Source organism: Cottoperca gobio, chromosome 1, assembly GCF_900634415.1.
Source record: "Cottoperca gobio chromosome 1, fCotGob3.1, whole genome shotgun sequence".
NCBI classification, from domain to species: domain Eukaryota; kingdom Metazoa; phylum Chordata; class Actinopteri; order Perciformes; family Bovichtidae; genus Cottoperca; species Cottoperca gobio.
This window is the reverse complement of record NC_041355.1, coordinates 19875411-19901095: the sequence shown is the minus strand read 5'-3', so window position 1 is coordinate 19901095 and position 25685 is coordinate 19875411. Positions and strand designations below refer to the sequence as shown.

Below are 25685 nucleotides of genomic sequence, written 5' to 3'. Positions count from 1 at the left end.
TTCATTCCTTCATCCCATAATACATTCTTCCCATCTACCCTCATCCCTTCCTATTCAATCTGGTGCATACCTCTCCCATGTCTCATTCTAGGTACCGCCTGGGGCCTTTTATTTAGATTGGGCAGAGATACGCCTAAAGGCCCTGTCACACATATCCGCATGGCAGAAACGTATGCTGGCGTATACGAAATATCGGCATTACGTTGATATAAACTAAAGGTAAGTTGTGATCGTTCGAAGGACGCAGACGATACGCCGAACACGGCAGACATAGGGCCCTGTCACACAGTTCCATAAGGGAGACACATATGCCGGCGTATATGAAAAGTAACTCAAAATTTGTCAGAGTCCAAATACGTCCAATTTTTCCACAGCAGTGTTGTAGTTGACGTATACATAACGAATACATAACTAATTATTATACGTATGTCAAACCTATTGATAGCTTATCACTTACTTATACAAAACGTATCAGAGAGTCTGGCCAACGGAGCTGGAAAAGTACCATTTGGTTCACGTCATGCTGATGTTGGAGAACGGCTAGAATGTACTCTCAGCATCCTCCACTCTCTCTGATGATGGGTTGATGTATTCATCAAGACGTGCTGTGAAGAAGTGAGGATGAGCTACTAATAGGGACCCTATATACTATATTCAGACTCCAATAAGCTCCCAAAACGCTAGCTGAACGCTAGCTGTACTGTAGAAACACGTTTAATAAGTTACTCTGTTGTTAGGGATAAGCTTAACATAGGTTATGAATAGCTTATCCACTCGTTATCAATAAATTGGCTGTAGGGTTCACCGTCAGCTGACGTAGCCTATATCTAACGTACCTCTACCGTATTCACGTAGGTATTCACGTAGGTATTTACGTACTGTATTTACGTAGGTAAGTATTCACGTACGTATTCCGTATTCACATATGTCTAACGTAACTTATGTGCAACGTTTGCATAACTTATGAAGCACACAGTCGGGTATGTCCGGTAATTTTGAACGTGTTCAAATCATCATTCACTTTTCCGATCCGATGACAAGTTGGACGTATTTGGACTCTGACAAATTTTCATATACACCAGTATACATTTCTGCCATACGGATATGTGTGACAGGGCCTTTAGACGGAACCACCACACTGAGTCTCACTCTGCCAAGACTTCAGTATGTCCTCCGGACCAGCCTAACAGACGACATCCTTCACTCCTGCCTCTGACAATCATTCATCAGTCCTCAACATCTCCTAAATACCTCCTTAAAATTCCATTAAATCTTTAAACGATATACTGTTGTGGCGTGGTCCTTGCCAGTAAATGATAATATAAAATATGATGTGAAAATGACTAAAATTACAAAATTATTCAAAATAGCACCTAAAGGCACTGTCACACATATCCGTATGACAGAAACTAATGCGGTGCATACGAAAATTTGTCAGAGTCCAAGTACGTCCAACTTTTCATCGGATCGGATCAGAAAAGTGAACATATAAAGATACGCATGTCTAGCGCATCACTTCCTAATACAAAATGTATCAGATGAATGCCCAACGAATGCATAAGATATACAAAAATATGGCGTATACAAAATATCGGCAACACGCTGGTTTACGTTGATATAAGGTAAGGTATAAGTAGTATTCGCTAAGAGCTCACTGTGTTACGCTGGGGTGCGTTGTTGAACGCTGATGTTTTGAGCATGTTCAAAATTACCGGACGTACCCGACGTGTGCTTCATAAGATATGCAGACGTTACGTGACGTTAGACATGTGTGAATACAGAATACGTAGTTGAATATTTACCTACGTACAGTACGTAAATACTTACCTACATAAATATAGTACGTAAATACCTACGTGACTACGTTAGAGGTACGTTAGATATAGGCTACGTCGGCTGACGGTGAATCCTACAGCCAATTTATTGATAACGAGTGGATACCTTATTCCTACCCTATGTTAACATTATGCCTGATGACGGAGTAACTTATTAAACGTGTTTCTACAGTACAGCTAGCGTTCAGCATTTTAGCCGTTCTCCAGCATCAGCATGACGTGAACCAAATGGCACTTTTCCAGCTCCGTTGGCCAGACGCTCTGATACGTTTTAAATTGGTAAGTGATAAGCTATCAATGTTTGACATACGTATAATAATTTGTTATGTATGCGTCAGCTACAACACCACTGTGGAAAAGTTGGACGTATTTGGACTCTGACACATTTTGAGCAAATTTTCATATACGCTGGCATGTTTCTGCCGTACGGAACTGTGTATGTCTGGCATGTTTGGCATAACGTCTGCGTCCTTCAAACGATCACAACATACCCTTAATTTATATCAACATAACATATCAACCTATTGCCGATATTTTGTATGCGCCGGCATAAGTTTCTCTCATATGGATATGTGTGACAGGGACTTTACAAGGCTGATTCACTTTGTCTCCCGACATTAAGTACTTTACGACAATCAACGTAAAGAATACAGAGATGCAGAAGAAAGATTGTAGGCAGGTGATTGTAGAACAGCTTGGAATTGGGGATGGCAGGTACTGATCACAAAACAAAGGATGTATCGAGATTAGACAGTAGTCATTGTGCTCTAGGCAACTAAACGATAGCTTTTTACTCATTTACATGAGCCCCATTTGGGACTAGCCCCATCCATTACATCCATGACACTATTCAGTTTCGTCTTGTTTTGCGAATTTTCGCAATACAAGACAAAGCTGTACTTTAAGATTTTTATTGGATGACAGATTTAAAAAACCCTTGTGAAAAATACAGACATGGTATACAAAGGCCTTAAGAGCTCAAGTGGACTATATGTTTTGGGATGGGGACGCCTTACCTGCATCAAGCTATTCTTTCTCTTCTTCCCTCCTTTCCCTCCTCCGCCTCCTCCTCCCCCTCCAGCTCCTCCTGCCTCCCCACTGCTGTCCAACCCCCCAGCCTTGCTGTCCTCATCAATCGGTCTCCGCATCAGCATAATCCTCGGCAGCACTTTGAGAAACACAGAGCGCACCCAGTCTGGCATGGTGTGGGTCATTGGCGTGCGGTAGTGTACGTTCAGCACGAACACGGTGATGACGATGCTTAGCGTGACAAAAATCATTGTAAAGAGCAGGTACTCTCCAATGAGCGGGATGACCAGCGACGTGGAGGGGATGGTCTCGGTGATAACGAGCAGGAACACAGTGAGGGAGAGCAGGACAGAGATACAGAGCGTGACCTTCTCTCCGCAGTCGGACGGGAGATAGAAAACCAGCACTGTAAGGAAAGAGATGAGGAGGCAGGGGATGATGAGGTTGATTGTGTAGAAGAGTGGCAGGCGCCTGATGTAGAAGGAGTAGGTGATGTCTGGGTAGATCTCCTCACAGCAGTTATACTTGATATCATGCTTGTAGCCTGGAGCATCAATGATTTCCCACTCGCCACTCTCCCAGAAGTCTTTCAGGTTCACCTAGGTGATTGATAAAGATCTTGAAATCAAATCATGCAATGATTTAACACCAGAACAACATTCAGGGTCAACTTACGATTCATTAAAGACCCCTGTAAATCAGTACAATACATTACATACATGTTTTTAAGGTTATATAAGGTTTTTACAGTGTTTTCCTGATGAAAATGGATGAATATTTGTTGGAATTTGTAAAACAAATTAAAACTGACTTTCACCTGGGTTTCATGTCCACATTCACCCACATAAAAGTTGCTGCAAGAAGACGCTGATCACTGTAGTTTACAGTAAATGAGGCCGCCTTGCGATGTTTACAGGTCTTACAGACAGTCTTGCGGTAATAGGAAATTAAGCGGAAAATGAGGAGAAAATTAAGCCATTATCCACCAGAGTCTCTCTAAATAAGCAAACTAGAGATTTGCGTTTCAAATCTTACTTTTAAAATAAAAAATTCACCTTTTAATTCTTCTTGCTGGATTTATATTCAAAGCACACACTGATACAGGATGTTTAAAGTGGTACTCCAGAAATTCATTGCACTTTCATAAACTGAGGGGACTTACAAGAGAAAAAATAAATAATAATGCAACTCAGTAACATCTTTCATTAGACTTTAAATTATGTACCCACTTCTTTCAAACTCCATGCCCCAAGTTTATGAGGCAGTTTTTTGTACTCAAGGTAACCATAATGACATCACCAGGGTTATTTTCTCCGACTTATGAGAGCTCCTTCCAGAGCTACAGAATCAACCGGTTCAGTTGATTCTGTACAACCGGTTGAAGTAAGTATTTACTTACTTAACTTAAATTACGTAATAAATGTGCATGACATATTTTTACCCAAACCATGATATTTTCCTAAACCTAACCAAGTAGTAACCTAACTTACTTAACTTACATACGTGATATACTTAATTTACATCACACATTTAAAATAACGTCAGCCACGTTAAAATTATGCTAAAGTCCTGTAAACAGAGAGGCGTCTGGCCAAGCTGCAGTATTTGAAGAGATGGGAGTCACAACGTGTTGACAGAAGACATTATACAAATATTTTCACAGGCTGAGTAGTGCTCTCCATTACCAGTAAATTGACCTTGGTGTGTAAAATCAGTGGGGTGCTCCTTTAATACACAACAAAAGTACTGATCTCTACAGTAAAGACATGCAGTCATGGATGCATGTAAGCAGTGCTTTTCTTGTAGGTAGGACAGAATAAAAAATAATTAAATACATAAATAATTGATAGTTACGCCAGACTCGGATACAATCAAAAATACTGACCTTAGACCCGATAAGTACCAGGTCAATCTTGGCTTTGTCATAAGTCCAGGAGCCAAACTTCATGGAGCAGTTCTGATAGTCGAAGGGGAAGTAGGTGATGTCCATGGGACAAGAGGATTTGAAAATGGCTGGAGGAACCCAAGTGATGGTACCATCAAACTTCAGCAGAGCTTTGGTTTTATCCTCCACCAGGAAATCACCTACAGCGCTGTATATGACGTGTGTGTGTGTGTGTATAAATGTGTGTAATCAAGCGGAAGTAGTCCCAGAGAGGATATGAGGAGATATGATATGAGGTTAGAGGGAGGCAGAGACGTCAAACAATGAGGGGAAAAGCGAGTAGAAAATGAAAGCGAGGAACAAAAGAGAGGGGGCAAGATAAAGAGAGGAGGTAATGGCGGTAAGAAAGAGAGGATTATGATTAAAAGACAGAGGACAATGAAGCTGCATTATGCATATTTGTGAAATACAAAATTGCCTTTGATTAACATTATGAGTTACTATAGTAAGTCGAAAGAAGCAATGAGCCTGAAAGACTGGAGCACAGCACAAACTAACCCAGAACAATAGACTATCACTTTGGCATATTTCAGTGTAATTACAGTACAGTCTGTTTCACGGTGCAGCAGCTGAGGTATAAAATACATTTGTGCTTCAAGTAATTTGGACAGTTATGTAATATTGTGATGATGGCATTAACTCAAGTTTTCATGCCAAAATGACAGGATAGGTCAGGGCCTTCCAAATGTGCCAATATGACCATAACAAAATGATTCACATGAGCAGTTTTCTCATCCGTCATCTCTACGTATAAACTCTCGTCAAATTTAGAGAAATATAAACTATGTGGTTAATGAAGCAGTAATTGTTCTCCTAACCCTGGGGGTCATTGGAACAAGCTGTAAACACAGCACTGTCATGTTTCCACCTAAGTTTTTACAGCAAACATGTACACCAACAGTTGCCTATTTACACATCTGCAGAGACAGAGCAGCATTAGCATTCGTTTGGGGTCGAGTTTCTTGTGACTTTATGAATGTAAGTCCAATATACACTTTGGTTCTAGCTCTCTTTTGGGCTCCACCAAAACCCGGGTGAAATATCTGGCTCTTCAGCTGCTACAGTAAATGCTCTACTATATTCACCAGCTAGTCTCTAGCTGTGTCTGTAAGCTGTTGTGTCTTGATAAGTGGATTTATCAGAGCAATTATTGCTGAAAACCTCTGCGTAGAGCTCCTGGAATCAATTTTGATGAGAAAGAAAGCTGCATAAAGTCGGTTGTGAAACCAAAACAATGAGCTGAAAGGAGACTAAATCACTCTTTCCTGATATCAGACAGAATTGTCAACCCCATCTTCAGTCTGACATCCACCTTAGCTGATTTCTACTGTTTTGCCAAGGTTTTAAGAGTCAGTGCCTGGGTCTACACCTTTAAATCCGCCCACTCCACCAAATGCAAAGACTGGAGCAGATCGAAGTACCAAACATGTGACAAAGTACAAACATGGATGTTGAGCAAAACTGACATGCCATCTATGGGGCATCGCTTGACAACAGCCCCTGGCGCTGATTGGTTAATCTTTATTTCCCCCAGCGACGCTCATTGATTAATCGTTTTTTAACCGAGAAACTGCTGTTTCATGTCACAGTGCCAGACATATCACTCAACTTGCTCTTTGGTGGAGTGGGCGAATTCAAAGGTCTGGAACCAGACAAAAAACAATTTGTAAAGCTGAGGGAAACTGCAGAGTTGGGTGATAATTATTTTTGGGTTCATCACTAATAGTAATTAGTAGTAGTAACATATTGACTAGTGTAGCTTTAAATTTAAATAGATTGTGATCTGGATTAAAAGAAACATTGTCCACAGAAACAGTCCCCCTGACCTCTCCTTAACGGGATTTGCAGCCTCATAATATCATGCTACTTCAGGTTTTGGTCCCAGCAGACAATAGCCATTATTTGCATGGTGATAAAAAGAGGTCACTTGCCACTTAATGTTTTTGAACAACAAATGCTGTTGATTTTCTGGTATCTAATCTCTAATAATGATTGCAATAAGAGTGTACAAGCTAATAACAATGGTGACAGTCTCACTTGTTGTAGAGCACAATGTCGGGTCTCCAGATCTTGTTTGATGGAACTCTGATGAACTCAATCCCGTCAAACTCCACCGGCATCCATCGCAGCTTGTAGTCATTCCAAATCTGAAAGAGAAGTAGAGAAAATCATTGAGCGCATATTGGGGAGCAAACCATCTGTTTTGCATTTTGCATTGTACACTGCAGACAGTATTAGTCGCTGGAGACATTCCCCTTCATTGGGAATATTTTGAAATACATATTTATACGCCTGGCAGAACTTCCTTTGATGTTCTATAGTAGAGCCAAAGATGGAAAATGGAGCAAAGAATCTAACGCGTATCAACAGAAACATGAGTTTCAAGGAGCAATCGAGTGCTTTCATTGTTTTTTCACAGAACAATCAAGCAAGTATATTTTATTGCAATGCCTCCTCTTAATAGAGTCACGAAGCTTCAATAAGCAAATACAAACACATCTGAATAAATAACTTTTCAGAGAGAACAGTAGTTTAAGAGTAAATAGCTCACTGACAGAACACTGACAACATACCTGCGGGTAACATTTCATGAGACGCAGATCCATTAGTCATGGCTATTTGCATGCCATTCAAGAAGAATTCATTCATTAGGGAGGAGGATTAATATCCAGTTATGACCTGGGAGCTGTTTAATTAACCACTTCCTGCTACACTGGCTTTATTCATTTATCATTTACAATTTAATTGGCTAGAGATGTAACTCCTGATCGGTCGAGGTGTATGGCTTGTTGTTTATGTGATTATTTGATCATGACAAGAATGAGAAAAGCACACAGTGAGTCACTAAAAACCTGCTGGCATATTTAATATGTATTTAAATGAAATGCAACAATAAGAAACAAGTTTTTGCAAATTATCCTAAACAGAAATGATTGGAGAAGGTGGGCAAAAAGGCTTATGTAATCATTAATACGATCAGGAGGGGAGGGGAGTCTGACTGTTTGGTTAGAGTTTGGGGAGGTTCTTTTATCCCCCCTGGGGATTTTGTTATATTTTCCATAACTTTGGGAATTGCTATTTTCACTTCCTCTGGCGCATGCACTGTATGGTTATTCTTATTGCTCCAGATATTAAGTAGATATTAAATTAGGTTTGAACCATTTTAACCATCTTAAACCATTACATTTAGTCTCTCTTTATAAATAGTAAAACGAGTTGTACCAATATGATAAACTTAATTATTTATAATATAGTTTATATTTTCATTAACTCCATATCTTTTGTCTTACTATCTGCCAAGAAAACAACCAATCATCAATATTGATTTCACCCCCAGAGGTTGATTAATAAGCAAGTGTCAACCTAAAATACATACACAATGGAATAAAAAGAAAAAAGCCATGCTGAAAATTGACAGTTGGCATTAATTAAAACTTATATAACAGAGTTGGAATGGAGCTTTAAAATAATAAACAATATTTGTTTATTTCATAGATACTGATTTATTTATTATTATTCATTGTTTATTTATTTAATTAATTCAAGATATGTAGGGATATTCGTATTTATATATATTTAATTTTCTTTTAATATATTTCACCAATTATTTATGTATCTAAATGTATTTTTGTATCATTAAAATGATGACCAATCTAAAATAAAACACCCTAATCATTTCCATACAGTCCCTTAGTGTGCATGCTTAGGGATAAAATGAGTCACAGTGCTAGAAGTAACAGACATGGAATAAAAGAAGATAATGAGCAGAAATAGAAATATTCTGCATAGTTAGAGCGAGGCCGAGAAATTATTATTTTATTCTGCCTCTTCCCAGATCAGCTGTAAACTATTTAGTACTGCTTAAAACTGTGTTCTCTTATCCCCGTTCTAAAAGTAATCAGCGGAGCTTGGTTTTAAGGAGTATAGAATGAACACATTTAGAAACACTGCATGCTGCTACAGAAGGAATCCCCTGCAGTGTTACTGCAGAACAGACACAATAAATTCATCACGGGGGGCTTTCTGAAACAGCTAACACTGTAAACCCCCCTGGCTGTGATTCAAAGTCTGTATCAGTGACTGTGGTGTTGACACAGCTTCTCATTAGAGTTTCCTTGTTATAAATAAACAGCTCAGCCATTACAAACAGCAAATAAGATCAGCCTATACGAGCCTTTCAATGCATTTTAATTGGAGAGCTCAGAGATCACAGTATCATCTAATCAACCATTGAATCTCATCAGCATCCAACATATGTTTGGCCGCAATTAAGCACTTATGCAACTTAAATGATATGTTTTTTTCAAAGAGAAATACAGATTTTGTACATCGAAAAGGAAGAAATAAAATAGCAAAAAGGTATCAGGTAAAAGTGGCAGTTTGGGGGACGGACACAAAATGTGTTATTTAGGAGAATAGCTGGCTGGGGGAGGTCAGGAGTTCAGGGTCCGGGGCCATAGATATGCTGAGAGACAGAGCGTGACTAACCATAATGCTGACATTCATCACTGGCTCATTGCATGCAAGTGTCCATCTGAGGTATCCCTGTTTTCTTCTTCACTTGTCTAATCTTCTTTATTTTTTACTTCAGTGATGTATGACATTCACACACACACATTTGAACCCACAGAGTGAGAGTGTGTGTCATTCCATATTGATGTCTGCTTAGTATGTATAGGTGTGTGCTAACACACAAGTGTGTGTGTGTGTGTGTGTGTGTGTGTGTGTGTGTGTGTGTGTGTGTGTGTGTGTGTGTGTGTGTGCATGTGCGTGTGTATGTGTGTGTGTGTGTGTGTGTGTGTGTGTGTGTGTGTGTGTGTTTGTATACTTACATGTCTGAGCCATAAATTTGTTTCCATGATCTGATTCACCTCATCCTGCAAAGACAAGGAGAAGAAGGAGAGCGTGTTAGCCAGCAGAACTGTGTGTGTGTGTGTGTGTGTGTGTGTGTGTGTGTGTGTGTGTGTGTGTGTGTGTGTGTGTGTGTGTGTGTGAGAGAGAGAGAGAGAAAGAGAGTGTTGTTGGTACAGCAGCTAGAATAACTAGGAGCACCATATGGAATTTTAAAAGAAGATAAATAAGAAAAATATAACCAGGAATGACAATTCACAACATCTTCGAAAATAAATGAAATGTGTCTTCTAGAGTTGGTTGTCTGAAAAGGTTGAGCTAGTTAATAATAGATGGCGGGGTTACAGATGTCACTTCCTCTCCACCTCTCAGTTTGAGTTGCAGGTCTGTGATTCTCAGAATTCCACATAAATCACGTCCAGACGTGCATCAGCCACATACACTGTGTACAAGCAGATACGTGAACATCCACACACTCACCTTTAGATTCATCTCACCTTCCTGAGCAAGCCGCTATAGCTACATATCAGCCCAGTCTGAAAAAGGCTCCTGCTGGCAATTTTCTCTTAATCTGAGGATTTCCATTTTGAGCTGAAACACCCCCAACCATCCCCCACCCACATTAAACTTAACATTTCCAATACAAAACAGCAGCGTACAACAACACTGTGTGACATTTTCGGAATCCATGAAATTGAGCAGACTAAATAAAGACTGTATTCACTTTCTGCTTTCACTTCTCTCGTTCCGCAGCTTATCTTTTGCCTGTTCTGTATCAAAGGTAGGACATATGATCGAGGAAAACGTCTCTCAGTTCATACACACTCTCATTTATGGTTGAGAGAAGGCTATTAGAGAAACAACATTATAGTTTGCTCATACACACTCACTAAAGAGATATACAGAATGGTATGAAATCTCACTTTTTAAAGTTGCTCTGATGTCCACAGAGGAGAAAACATGTTTCTTGTTTCCTTAAAATACACATCAATTTCATTTTTTTCAGTCCTGATAATCACCAGCACATATTAATTAATTTCCCCCAATTTCACCCTTTAAATGTCCGTTTGTTAACATAATGCCACTGTTACTCTGAAAACTGAAAAACATTTTAATCAACACCAGTCCTGATCATCATAATCAAATATTCATTCATTTTCAGAATGTCTCAGTGTGTTTACATAATGCCACTGTTGTTTATTAGAAATGATTAGAAACTGCACAAAAAACACAATATTTGAATAGGTCGAAATGTTAACCTGATATAATGTATGAGTGTATGTTGTTATGGTCGTGGGATGTGGTTTTAATGGGTTTCAATGGAAAGTGTTTGTCTTTAAGGGTCTGAGTGTATTTTGGCCGCACAGTTTATTATAGACTTATTATAGGAGCTGAGGTTGAACTTTCAAAATTCAAAGAAATGTCCTGAGTGACACAAAGAGTCTTTACAAGCTTTGTGCGCATGTTATGCTCAGAATATCCACTTCTGTGTGTATGTGCTTAAGTGTATAGCTTACAACTTTGACCAGCTGAGAGATGGAGACCTCGAACTCCACGGTGACGGGGTCAGAGACGTTCTCCACTGGTCTGATGAACTGGTTATATCTTCTGAAGAGTTTCCTGAAGAGCCGGTCCTCTGCCTTGGATGAACGGCAGTCTGGACGGACAGAAAGGGTCGAGGGGCAGAGATAGAGATAAGTGACTGAACGAGTGGTTAATAAAAAGAGAGAAAGAGACTGAAAGAAGAAGAAGAAGTAAGACATGCATCCAGTTCAGTGGAGATGTAATTGTCTCTGTGAAGTCTGAAAGGCTGGCAGTGCTAATCAATCACAGAACTGTGAGAAAAAGAGACATCCACCTCTTTCAGTTTCAGTCTTTTGACTTTGTAGATGAATGTTTTAATATATTTCATGAATCATCTATAAAGAGGTCTCTTAGGATTATAGCTCCTCTGCTAAGATCATCAAAGTTAAAAGTACACTTTGAACAAGTCTGTGACATGAGTTCACTTTTTAGGGTGATTCTTTGTGGGATTGGGCTCAGCATTGAAAAGGGTGCAGTAAGGAAGCACAGAGCACCACTCTGAATGGTTTGGGTGTAGAGTCAGTTTCTTATTTTCTTTAGGATCATTAGTTCACTGCTTCATTTCAGTCCAGACATGTAGCGTTACGGGCAGATGGTATACTACTATATCCAAGATATCCTATAACAGAATTTCATTTAAGCTCAAATAAAAACATCTAGATCACAGTGACAAGCGTGTCCTGTTTTTTGAGAAGGTGTTGACAGCTGGTTCATCCTGTATAAGTATACACATTAAATACATACACACTAAATATAGGTACGTGTTCGGATGGACTGTGGCTTAAGCGTTGTATACATATCCAAAATAAGAAGGGGCCTTGTTTACTAATTATCAAGGAAGGAGCCTGGGAGGCCTGAGGCACGAGATCAGCACGTCTACCGAGCAGAATGCACGGCAAGCTATTTTAACTTAGTGCGGAGGAGTTGAAGACTGTTGCCCTCGGGAGCAGGAGCAGGAGCAGGAGCAGGAGATGAAGTGCTGAAAGTTAGTTTTTCTTAGCGCAGGTGAGGAATCGAGTTGTGGGAGAAGCTGCTGGTTCTGTTAATGATTTTCCCCCATTTATTGTTCCTTTAAACAACATCCTTAGTGACACGTAACATAGAAACATTGCACTCTCGCGGCTAATATAACAATCGCATAGGTTTACGTTATCATGTGAGTTAGAGCTGTAGCTAATTCAAAACACTGTGCCGTAGTTGTTATATATATATACCCAAAGCTGAAAATCAAACTCCATTGTTGATACTGAATGCATCAACAGCCTTGTGTTGCTCAATTCAGTATCCAGAGATAAACTCTTTAAGTAGTACTTTTATGTTTTTGTGACGCAGTCCATCATTCCCACCAGGCTTTAAATACCTTCCAACATGTGAGGGATCTACAGGTGTTACTGTTTGTAATGTAATCTCATTGATATCAGCCTGTACAGCCTTCATCCTAACACAGTAACAGAGGTGTATTGAGTTACTTATAATGCTAATGCTAACCAAACATTTCCTGCTTGATATTAAAAGCATTTAACACGGGTTTGTTTTTATTGTGAAGGAGCCAAATATGCATTTCAACATGAAAATGCAGAAGGTCGCCTTTTGTGATTCTACACTAATGGAAACATAATTATGAATATTATATTCTATTTCATGCCAATAGATTCCTCTTACTCCTACACACTGGTCCTATATAAAGATACAGTGAAACTGTATTCTTTACCAAGTTGAGCCAGTTTGTGTTGGTTGTGTAAGCCACACATGTTTTCAAAGTGAAACATATCAAAGCGACGAGTTGAAAGTTCCCCACACAGTTTGCTGCCTACTGGATCACAACGGTTATTCACTGCTGCCATTTGTGAAAGTGATCAGCCCACTCTTCTTACTTCAGGACCCCCAGTGCTCTTACAGTACTCACGCAGAGTGGCAGAAACCCCGCTCGCTCCCCATCACTAACAATATCTCGATCAATACCACATTCTTCTCTGCTGGGCAGCTCTCGTGGTGGTTGGACGAAGGAGAGGTTGCAAGAGAAAGGGATAAAGAAAGCAAGAATAAAACTAACTAACTAACAAAGCATACAAAGAAATACGGGAAGCAGCAAGAAGATGTCTGTCATTCAAGAACGTTGCAGAACTTGTGCCACCTCAAGGACACTTCACTTCTGTTGTTTTCCCCGAAACTCTTTTTCAAAAACTATCCTAAAATTAGCCAAAGTGAGTTTGGGTTAGATGAGAGGAAAACGTCTTAATTAAAATGGACTTCTTTGGAAAAGGCCTTGAAATCCTAATGATGAAACAGTGCTGACCCTATTACATCAAGATCCTTCCTCTAAGCAAGGAGATAACCCTGTTCATGCAGACAGCACTGACACCAGAAAGTCAGCTGGTGCTGAACTCCTGGTGACAGCCCTCTGGAGACAACAACAAGAGGAATACAAAGATTTAAAAAATAAAAATGAGACACTGAGAGGGGAGGAGAGGAGGAGGGGAGGAGGGGAGGAGGAGAGGAGGGATGGAGAAGAGGTGAGGAGGAGAGGAGGGAGGAGGGGAGGAGAGGAGGGGAGGAGAGGAGAGGAGGAGGGGAGGAGGGAGGAGAGAGAGGAGGAGGAGGGGAGAGGGGAGGGAGGGGGGGAGGGAGAGAGAGGAGGGGAGGAGAGGAGGAGGCGGGGGGAGGGAGGAGAGGAGGAGGGAGGGGGGAGGAGAGGAGGGAGGAGCGGGGGGAGGGGGAGGAGGAGGGGAGGAGGGGGGAGGAGGGGGAGGGGAGAGGAGGGAGGAGGGAGGAGGGGGAGGGGAGGAGGGGAGAGGAGGGAGGAGGAGAGGCGAGGAGGGAGAGGGAGGGAGGAGGGGAGGAAGGGAGGAGAGGAGAGGAGGAGAGGGAGGAGGGAGAGGAGAGGAGGGAGAGAGGAGAGCGAGAGGAGGGAGGAGAGGATGGAGGGAGGAGAGGAGGAAAGGAGGAGGAGGAGGAGGGGAGGAGAGGAGGAGAGGAGGGAGGGGAGGAGAGGAGGGGAGGAGAGGAGGAGAGGTGGAGGGGAGGAGGGGAGGAGAGGAGAGGAGGGGAGGAGGGGAGGAGAGGAGGGGAGGAGGAGAGGAGGGAGGAGGGGAGGAGAGGAGAGGAGGAGGGGAGGAGAGGAGGAGGAGGGAGGAGGGAGGAGGGGAGAGAGGAGGAGGAGGAGGGGGGGAGGAGGGGAGAGGAGAGGAGGAGGGGAGGAGAGGAGGGAGGAGAGGAGAGGAGGAGGAGGAGGGGAGGAGAGGAGGAGGGGAGGAGAGGAGGAGAGGAGGAGAGGAGGGGAGGAGAGGAGAGGAGAGGAGGAGAGGAGGGGAGGAGAGGAGGAGAGGAGGGGAGGAGAGAGGGAGAGGAGAGGAGGAGAGGAGGAGAGAGGGGAGGAGAGAGAGGAGGAGAGGAGAGAGGAGGAGAGAGAGGAGGGGATGAGAGGAGGAGAGGAGGAGAGGAGGAGAGAGGAGGAGAGGAGGAGGAGGAGAGGAGGGAGGAGAGGAGGAGGAGGGAGGAGAGGAGGAGAGGAGGGGAGGAGAGGAGAGGAGAGGAGGAGAGGAGGAGAGGAGAGGAGGAGAGGAGGAGGGGATGAGAGGAGGGGAGGCAGAGAGAGACTGAAGACAAAGCCTTCTTAGGTGTCACTCAGAAGATTATGACAATTCAGACTTCACAGCTTTATGTCTGGGAGCTGCCCAGCATGTGTTAAGATATTCTAAATTGAGTTTAAAAGGAGCACGGTACCAAACACTTTGTACCTGATCCATGTTTGGCAAAAAAGAAAATATTAAAATATAATATGTTGAAAGCAGTATTTTTTGGACAAGAAAAAATGAATAGAAGAAAAAAGAAGAGTGGAAGGAAGGAAGGTCATTTTAATTAGAAGATAAAAGAAAAGAAGTGGTTGAATTAGACTAAAATGGGCTGTCATGGTGCTCCGTCTGCTTATTGGTATAATTACAATGGCAGAGCTGCTCTCTGCTACACGTTCTACTAACTAAACCAGCTCTTTGATCAAAACCGGATCCACACACACGTGTGAACACACACACACAGACACACATTTAACATGGTCAAATGCATTTCACGTTGACAGTCCTAAAAGAACCAATTATAACAGAAAATGAGCCACAGGTTCTGCCCACTTTCATCTGGATGTGTCACATTTCTTCTCTCTCTCTCTCTTTCCATGTTTCTAATTATAAGTCTACCAATCTCACTCGCCGGTTTCCACCAGCTGCTTTCATCCTGCTAGGATTAGCATATCATGTGGCAAAAAGGTAAAAAATGATTTACTTAGACGTAAATATCAGTGAAAAATGTGTTTCATGAGGCATAAATAAAACCAACATGTAATTAATCATATAATAATATTAATCATGATCACAAATGCACCTTGCTATAGCCATTACCACCAACTAGATAAACGTGAAAGGACTTTATTAGTTTACTGTTTTCTAAAACCCTCCCGCACATGAGGATTGTCACATCAGAGCTTTAGTAATCCATAACTCTCCACTTACAAACTTACTTAATAACTAGAACAGCTGGTGCAACCTCCTGATCAGCATCTGACATTACTTATTACTCGTTTACCTCTTACCTCGCTGATCACTATTACTGTATCAAGTCTATATTATTATTTATCTTGTTTTTTATGTCTTTGTTAAAAACTTTTTAACTTGTTTTTAGAAAAATGCTGTATACATAACATTGTTATTAATATTATAATTCCTGCAAGTCATGTTTTTAATGTTTTATTGAATAGGGCTCCTTTTTAAAAAAACAAATTCAGAAATATTAAGCCAGCTGCAGCTTATGATAGAGGGAAGAAGAGGAGTTTGTGATGGAAGTAAACTCGGAAACATAGTTAATGTACTCAAACGCACATCAATTATTCAACCAGCTGTGCAGAATCTGTCAAAAACCACTTTAGAAAGCAAGTTAGTTAGAATATAGATCCCGTGAGATATTTAATGCACACAAGACAAGAGGGTCAGAGGTCAACATGCATAGTTTAATCAAAATAGTCCAGAGATGACTTGTCATTGAGGACGGTGATGAAGAGCGAGCGTGAGGAGAAGGAAGAGGGGGGTAAAGGGGGAGAGGGTGAAGAACGGATAATGAGTGAAGGAGGAGAGACCATTTTATGGGCTGTTTGAGAGGATATTGTGAGAGAGCCATTTAGCCTTCATTCTCCCCTGAGCATGCAAATGCTTTTAAAGGAGAGTGCAGAGAGGAAGAGAGAGAGACGGTGAAAGAGAAAGTGTGTTTTTACTTTTACATCTTCATCATGCACAATGCTCGTATGGTAAACACTGTAGAAGGAGTAATAGCGTTGCGATGAGCTGAAATGCTTCACTCCTACTGTTTGTTTTTTCTTTTGCTGCTACAAAGCTAAATGAGCTGAAGTCAACTGACAGAGATTAAACAAGGGGGAAGAAAAGAGAGGGGGGGGGGAGACGTTGGAAAAAGACTGAGATAAAACTGAGTAAGATGAAGTAAAAAGCTGATGGCAGCAACAGAACCTGAGAGATTTGTGAGTGAGAAAGTGTGGAGACAGGTGCAAAGAGCCAGAGAAGATAGGATAGTGGGCCAGCGATATGACTGTGTGTGTGTGCTGTGTGTGTGTGTGTGTGTGTGTGTGTGTGTGTGTGTGTGTGTGTGTCCAGTAAATGGAAAGGATGAAATGCCTACGACAGCAGAATGTTCTTTCTCATCTCAACTACACTGTGTCAAAACCCCTGCAAACAACATCCGTCCATTTTTCTTTTCTTTCTGTATTTTTCCAGCAGATACCAGCACTAATATTTACATCTAATACAGTGCTATTAAAAACCCTATGACATTCAAAGAAGACTGCAAGCTTACACTTAACGCAATTAACTTTTCTTTCACGTTCAGAATGAACAAATTGCACATCTTTCCCTGAAGGCATGTTCCCCAAAAAGTGGGTTACATGAATTTAAATATGTTTCATGTAAGAGATTCATTCAACCTTAGTATGTTCAATATCTCATTTAGACATTTGTGTGTTGATTGGCTTTAAATGAGAACCTGAGTGGGCACATTCTTCTGTCTGGGGTTCAGCAAATGTCATCTTAACCTTGAGAGAAGCTAGGCTTCAACAATGTGTCTCCTTTGAGAGAGTATATGTATTATGTTACTCTAAATAATTATTATCACAAGTGTAGGTGAGACACTACAGGCAAGAACACGGTTTCTATGCACTGGTCAATTTTGAGAGTTTAGGATATTTTTGCTGTCGTCTTCTTTCGGGACCAAAATACACATCTAGGCGATTACTTTGCTAATTTGATTCTGTTTATTTTTCCTAAATTCACCATAAGTCTCATAAGTCACCAATAGTGCTTCATTTGCATAATTAAACATAACATTTTAGAGACTAAGAAAAAACGTATTGTCGTGGTGAAATCTATTAGTTAAAGATTGTTTACCCTATTCACTGTCTTGCAAAATGTATGGAATTTAACAATGTACGTCTTTAAAGTATGAGCTCTCTCATACTCTGAGCCAGAATCTCCACTTCAGTAGCACTTACATACACAAAGGTTTGTACAGAGGGCTTTGTTCATATATTATTCTTTCCACATTGGTAGATTGTGTGTGGACAAACAACATAAGGTCCAGGGTCTAGTGAGTCTGATGTGTCGTGCTTGATCTGTCCACTTATCAGGTATGAAGAGGGGAGCAGTGGATTTTTACAGACCCTAGAGACTCTATCTGCTTCTCACTCCAGGTTATTTGACCCTATCACAACGTCCCACACCTCCCGTTACTGTGACGGTGACACTCAAGTCTACTCCTCTCTCCCAGCCTCCAGCCTTCAGGCTGAGGTGAACATAACATGCACATCACCAATTCGCCAATTCACTCTCAAGAATATGGAGCAAGTGTGATTTATATTACATTTTACTCCTAAATGGAAATGGATTCATTTTTATGGCTGCTGTCAGTATTTTCTGATGTATGGAGTGATGCAAAAGAGAGATACACAATTTGACCTTTGACTCTAATGTGTCAACAAAATGAAAATTATGAACCAGGATCCAAAGTTCAGATTTCTGTTCTGGAAATGTATGCAATTTAACACATGTTTACTATGATAATGCACCAATTGCATATTTAAACATAACATTTCAGAAAACATATAATACAAAAAATATTTGCCTCAACTTAAGTAATGAACTTGGAAAGTTTCATAGTTTCACTATTAGTTAATAAATATGTTTATCCTATTCACTTGGGGTGTCTCCACAAATTATGAAAACATTGTTTTGCTGTTGACTGACATTGGCTGTGTGTATTGTCACAAACTTAATGTGCGCAGATAAAACGGTGATTGTCATGATAAGTTGTGAATGGAAACGATTCCATTCCATTACTCGATTACAGCGCTGTGAAGCGAGCACTGCAGTGTGAGGTGTTCTCATTTATCTTTGAGTCACTTTGTTTAGCCATGCCCCCTCTGCTCTGTGGTCCGCTCTATACATGTTACTATGATATAAGCCTTGCTATCATGCAACTACACACACACACACACACACACACACACACACACACACACACACACACACACACACACATACACACACATACACACACACACACACACACACACACACACACACACACACACACACACACACACACACCTCATCACCACAGTTCACTGACCGGATCATCAGTAATGCATTCTAATACATTAAGAGAGCAGCCTTGATTTGAAAACAAGGGGCAGACTCATGAATATACCTACATGCTGAGGTAACACATTAGTAGCAGCACATTTCGAAACCACCTGAAGCAACAGATACACTGTATATATATGTACATGCTCTTTACTGTGTGTGTATTCATGTATTGTGACGGCACTGGGCACCATATTAGTTGTCATGTGTATGAAGCTAAAGGTAAGGTCACATTCGCCAAAATGTTCCAACACTCAACATCTGAAAAGCTTGTGAAGTCACGTTTGATGTGAGGACCAGATCAATTGTGATCAGAGTCATCGCTGTAGGAGCAATGCTGCAGTTTGTAGTCTGGTAGTGTAATATTGCACTTAACATGGTAATGACACGCCCTTAGCCATAGAATAATGTCATTTCAATCGACATCACTGTTTTTGTTGGCAGAGCGTTCACGTTGTTGACATCCACAGTTGAATTTAAGTGAACTCTGAACCTTGTGTCCGTCAGAGCCGGTTGGAGATCGCACACGAAACAGGAAATGTGTGCTTGGATTGTTCTGTTGTGCAGGCTTTTATACAAGTGTGTGAATGTTTCTGTGGTGGAAGTGTGAACGCACCTTAAATCATTTGCTAAATTTGTATGTAGAGTTGTGAATATATGTATTCCAATCTATAAATGTGTGATTGGATTTGTAAATGCCTTTAATTCAACCCTATCTCATACAAAACATGTTTATTGTAACTTGATCTGCTAAATATGTTACAGAGAGGATAATTGCTGCCCTGGTTACATTCATGAGCAATGTTTCTGCAGTGAGACATCACTATATTGCACAAAGGTCATAAGGAGGAGGTCCGAGTGGATGCTTGTATAAAGCACACACAAGGGGTCATGTCCTGCATTTCAGGTAGAAGTTGTTAAATAACGTGTGCTTCAAAGCAGTGTTGATTTATATCAACATTTAATCAAGATTGTGATCTTTCTCCAACCTTAACAAAGTGCTTTGGGTTGCCTAAACATAACCAGAACAGTCATGTTTTAGTTGCTATGCGTGGATACTGTCGGCAAAACAAAGATTTAATATTTTAGCAGTTGGCAACATTTTGCACAAATATCTAATAACTCCAATTTGTTGTAAATTAAGGGGAATTTGTACAAGGCAAGAATTCTTGTTTTGTGAGAGTACTTGAATGTATAATGATGTGAAACAATTGGTAAATGTGCATTGAGATTTGTACATTTGAATCTGATTCGTAAAAAAATAAAATGCCGCCAGATTTGAAAACGTAAATCAAATGTGTCCCTCCAAACTTCATCACAAAAGAAGTCCTCAGCATCAGAGTAAATGTTTGGAATATATCAGCCACATTTGGCCTGCTACCTGGCTAACATTAGCTACTGTAACTCCCCTCCACCAAACACCATTAATGTCAAGGTGGTTCCACTTACTTCCCAGAAGTCCCTCTGTTTTTAGCAGTGAGTCCACATTTGCATGCACAGATTGAGATTCAGGAGCTCTCCACAGACATTTACAACTGATGTAGGTACAAACTTGTCTCCTGAAAATACAGAGGACATGAGTGAGAGAAACACACACACACACACACACACACACACACACACACACACACACACACACACACACACACACACACACACACACATATAAACATAAAAACACAGACCTCCCAGCCAAGAGTGTCATGCATGGAATGAAGCATGTGTGTGGAGCCCGATAAACCATGAAAGAGCCTATCCGCCACCTTGCATAAATCAGATAGCTGCTATTTATGCCCTTGGAGCAAATGTTTACGTTACTGCTTTGAAATGCCGCAGCATAATTACCGTCACTGCATCTCTTCCACAGAGTGGCTCCAGGTCACATCCAGGCGCATCAGCTGGTCAGTGATTAAGTCTGGGTGGGTTTCAATAATACCAGATCCTTCATTCTTGCTCCCCTTCCCCCTGCCTGTCCTCCTTCCTTCCATAAATCGTTTCTTTCCCCCTCTGTTCCTTCCTTCCTTTCTTCCTTCATTAATCCTCTTCTTCATTTCCTTCCTCTCCTTCCCTGTCCACCTGCCCAACCTTCTTCCTTCCATTAATCATTTCCTTCTCCCTCTGTCCCTCTGTCCCTCTCTTCCTTCCTTCCTTCCTTCCTTCCTTCCTTCCTTCCTTCCTTCCTTCCTTCCTTCCTTCCTTATCCAATCAATTTCAACTCAATGCAGACAAAGATGTTCTCTTTCTCGTTGTTAAGGTATATTTATAGATTCCATAGCCCTAATGTCAAACATCAATATCTCCATAATCTTGACTCCCACTTGACCATTTAATCACAATGTGTAACTCTAAAATACCCCTTCATCAAATGTGAAAATCCATCAACATTACCTAAAAATGACGTCACTTTACCAAATATCTCCCCTCTAAAGCTTTAAAAGTGTACTTTTAAGAAGTACCGGTGAAAACACAGTAATGGCAAGTAAGTACAACTTTTTATTCATAGCATAATTGGGGTAAACAAAATAAGGTTATCAGACTAAACCAAAGACGCACATGGCAATGAGAAAGGTTTTTATTATCAGATGACTGCAGGCGGTCAAATCCCCCCTGCCTGAAACCCGCCTATCTGCCCTCTGTGTGAATAATACAATGTTGTCTCAGGCCCTCCCTCTATAACCCTACACTCTCGCTCGGCGCCGCAAACAGGGGAACAAGATCCGGTAAAGAAATTCTAATCTGTTTTGATTTCCTGAAATCACGACTGACGCCTCAAAACAACATTTGCATTCATCAAAATGCATTTCCCAGATTATTCTGCATTTCATTTTGTTGGCCTAGTTAACACAAAAACAAAGACGTGGTTTATGACGCAATCATGTCGAGAGATAAACACATTTGAAATTCACAAGGCTAAAATTAACAGTTTGACATAAGTCTTTGGACGCGTTAACGACTGTTTTGTCTTTTTCAAAATGATAATACAACTAAAAAAAGTTATGAGACTGATTATCGATGACTACAGCTCTGGTGGCTGGGGAACCTCTTTGGCTTTTACGCACAGGACAGAAGCTCAGCCGTTACTGCTGAAAGATTAAGACAAACTTATTGAAAAGCGTTTAATTGAATCATCCCAAAATCTCCAATGCCCATGCACTGATGCTCAAACCTCACACCTTATCATTGCATACTATTTTAAACCACACTATCTCAAATACCTACATGATATATATGTGTGTGTGTGTGCTACCTTGGATAAATCCTACTTACTTTGCACCATCAACCCCACAACAAGAAGCAGCAAAGTCCATCTCGCCGCCGGCTGCATCTCTCCTCCGTGTCGCTTGAGGATCCTTTTCACTTTTTTTTTTTCCTGAAGGACCTCTTGTCGGTTCAATCGATGAGCGAAAGAAATAATGTGTAATGGCATAAAAACGTGCGTCGTCTCTCCCCTGATGCCGTCTGTCTCGCTCTGCCGGTGCGCTCCTTCCTGATCTGATCCGAACTTGACTGACTCGTCCCTCCCCTCCCCTCTGGCGCATCCACGCGGACTCCACACAGCAGGGAGGGAAGAGCCGCCCTAACACTTGCTCTGAAAGATAATAGGCGTAGTTTGATCCCGTGGAAAGAAGGAAGAGAACATACATTTTTATCAAAACAAATTTGAGCCTAAATTGAGGAGGAATGTTTGGCACTGGGAAGTGTTGTACTCACCATGTGTAGTTTTCTTTAAACAGATGGTGTAAAATAGCCAACAACTCACACTTTGGAGCATTCAAATGCCCCTTAAATTGTATGTGGCAGAGCCAAGGAGGTCAGTAATCATAATAATACAATAGAATAATATTGCTGCGCTTTTATACCCAGATATGCAGCTGATATAGAAAGTTTCCATGTTATGGTGAATGCGAGACTGAACGATGTGTCGCTGCTGATTTCAGCACCACGGACAGCGGCACTGAGTCAGCTGCATACTCACTGTAATTAAATGGATATTTCATATATTATTAGTATTTTACAGCATGTGTTGTTGCATTAGACAATACCTTTTTGAAACACATGTCATTGTGCCCTGGTGAGTTATGTGCATTACTTCACACTGTTTGCGTTGCTAAATCCAAGATTAGAGTGCGTGTAGCATGCTGTGTCTTTTCCCAGCCACTAAACTGCAGCACTGCGCTGCTGAGGAGGAAAGTTTAGCTGCTCCGTAATAAAACATGGATTATGTCTCATTGAGAAGCGCTGCTCGTATGAAATGTTCCGCAGGTGCCTCTGGATCGCGCTGATTTAGTTTAATTTTAGCCTGCGATTCTCCACGCTTAGTTTGACGTCATCAAACAAAGTAATTAAGGGAGCTGAGCTGAACCGAGCCGACATAAGAAGAAAAAAACTTCAGCGAGTGGGTGGAAGTGAACGAGATACAACTGGGGAGGAGAGAGAGAGAGAGAGAGAGAGAGAGAGTGTGTGTGTGTGTGTGTGTGTGTGTGTGTGTGTGTGTGTGTGTGTGTGTGTGTGTGTGTGTGTGTGTGTTTGTGTGTGTGTGACTGTCAGAACTTGATTGTTCATGCGCAATGTTTTTGTTGGCATTGACACATTGGCTTCATGCTTAAACTCTTGTCGTCATCACTACCCCCCCCCCCCCCCCCCCCCCTGTTAAACCATTTCTGATTGAACGACCAGCTAAATTGCAAATTCCATTATGTATTTGTTATGACCTATAGGAAAGTTCAATCATTATTTGTGAACATGAGCTCCTCTCAAACTTTTTTGAGATATTTTAAATGTTGTGACCCACATAATGTTTGTTTTCTTTTTGTACCCACAATAAACTTTATTTTATTGAAGTGTTTTCAGTTTTAAAACAGAAATCTACCCATATGTGCTCTTAATGTCACCTGTAACATCTTACCAAAATCATTGTCTATGGAGCAGCTCCAGACTTTATACTTGATAAAATCACTAATTTAAGCTTTAGCGCTCTAGTTTTTGGATTTAGAGAGAGTTGTTCATGTTTAATAATATATTTTGGACTGTTTTAGACCATAAGAATAATAGGCAACTACAGACAATACTTCTGACTGAGTCATGTGACTTTCCAAAGAGAAATCTTAATAACAGTCACTTCAATCAGAGGTGTTGGGGCTCCCTAACACCTTTGTCTCTGGGCCTGTGCCCGGTAGGACTGTTAATTATTAATTAATACTTAATAGTTTATTTGTATTAGATCATGAAAATGCAAAATGCACTGTAGATGCATAAGTATGTTGAACCTTTTTGTCAAATACTTAAGTGACCTATTATAATACCCCACGTACAATAATGTGTTGCTCTGGTGATGTGTTTTTGATATACTTACAGAAGAGTATCAGTGCCAGGCATAAGGAGAATAATGAGAAGAGGAAGATTTAATTTAATTGATTTAGCATTCTGAGAATAAAGTATAAATATTGGGAATAAAGTTGACCTTTCAGTATATGCAGTAACACTAGTAGTTTGATTTATCATCAGCAGTTTCATGTTTATTCTCAACATTTTGACTATATTCTCAAAATGCAAAAATACTTTTTTTTCCTTTTAATACACTTTCATACTACATATTCTGATATATATATATATATATATATATATATATATATATATATATATATGTGGCACCCATTATCATTATATTCAATTTAGTTTAATTTAATATTATCTTTTTAATTAATTACCAAGATAATGAAAAGACAGCAATATGAGACTGGGTGGTGTTTTGTCTCAGGCGAACTCCACCAGATGTGGCATGTGAGATATAAATAACATGTGAAAAAAAATAGGTGTTTGTATAATACACACACACACACACACACGTACATGCACACACACACACACACACACACACACACACACACACACACACACACACACACTTAATGTCAGAACCTCCCCTTCAGCCTGAGGCCATATCACCAGGATAAACACAATCATCCCTCACAACAAAGTCTAAGTGTTGTCACAACAATCAGTATACTCTCATTTCAACACAACTAAAAGAATCAAAATATGCATTTCTCCCTCTTTTCCTTATTTAGTTATTATATGTTATATATATGTATAAAAACGACAGATGAAGAAAAAAGTGAATGAGCATGGCAGGGATAATGTGTTTTTGCTGTTGCTGGTGTCGCCATCTGACAAGTGCAGAGCTCAGTGTGGCGTCATGACACGCTTGTCTTCGCCAGCCTTATTAGTGAAGCGGTTCAGAGAAGGAACTAGGTGAGAATCAATGTTTCTGCCAGGGTTGTTTAGCGTGACGCACCATGGCTCTGCCCTGGGCGATGTTTAATTCATGTTTTTTGTAAAAGCTGTATGCACCGAGCCCAAAAGCCATTAGTGTCATCCTCTTTTCTCTCCACAGCGTCATCTCTCCATTTTCACTTCCTCTCCTTTCAGTCGTCATCCCAACAATACAACAACTTTCTTTATCAATCTCTGTCCTCCTTTTCCTCTCAGTCCTCTTGTTTTTCTCGATTTTCCTTCCGAAAACATTTCTTACTTTTCGGGCTTTCTGTCGTCCTTCTCCTTTCACCTCACATACTTCCAACATGCTTTCCCCCTGAACCTGCTCTCATTCATACAGCGTACACTGGTGCCATCTTTCTACCTCAAGTGAAACACAACATATACAAATATCTATCTCCCTCGCTAGAACTTTTAGACCATCCTGAATAATTCACGTCCACATATTTGCAGCACCACATCCCCTGACCCCGA

General features: G+C 40.7%; 1 protein-coding gene across 1 annotated transcript in view; it reads right to left on the bottom strand.

Moving 5' to 3' along the window:
- Nucleotides 1-22340, bottom strand: part of chrna6 (cholinergic receptor, nicotinic, alpha 6) — a 30675-nt gene extending 8335 nt beyond the window's left edge. Inside the window, exons 1-6 of the mRNA XM_029431887.1 lie at nt 22203-22340; nt 11178-11317; nt 9642-9686; nt 6847-6956; nt 4750-4957; nt 2852-3463 (exon numbers count right to left, since the gene is read on the bottom strand). Coding sequence (XP_029287747.1) covers nt 2852-3463; nt 4750-4957; nt 6847-6956; nt 9642-9686; nt 11178-11317; nt 22203-22260 — 1173 coding nt within the window. The 5' untranslated portion in view covers nt 22261-22340. The remainder of the gene's footprint in view (nt 1-2851; nt 3464-4749; nt 4958-6846; nt 6957-9641; nt 9687-11177; nt 11318-22202) is intronic.
- Between the last annotated feature and the right edge of the window lie 3345 nt (nt 22341-25685).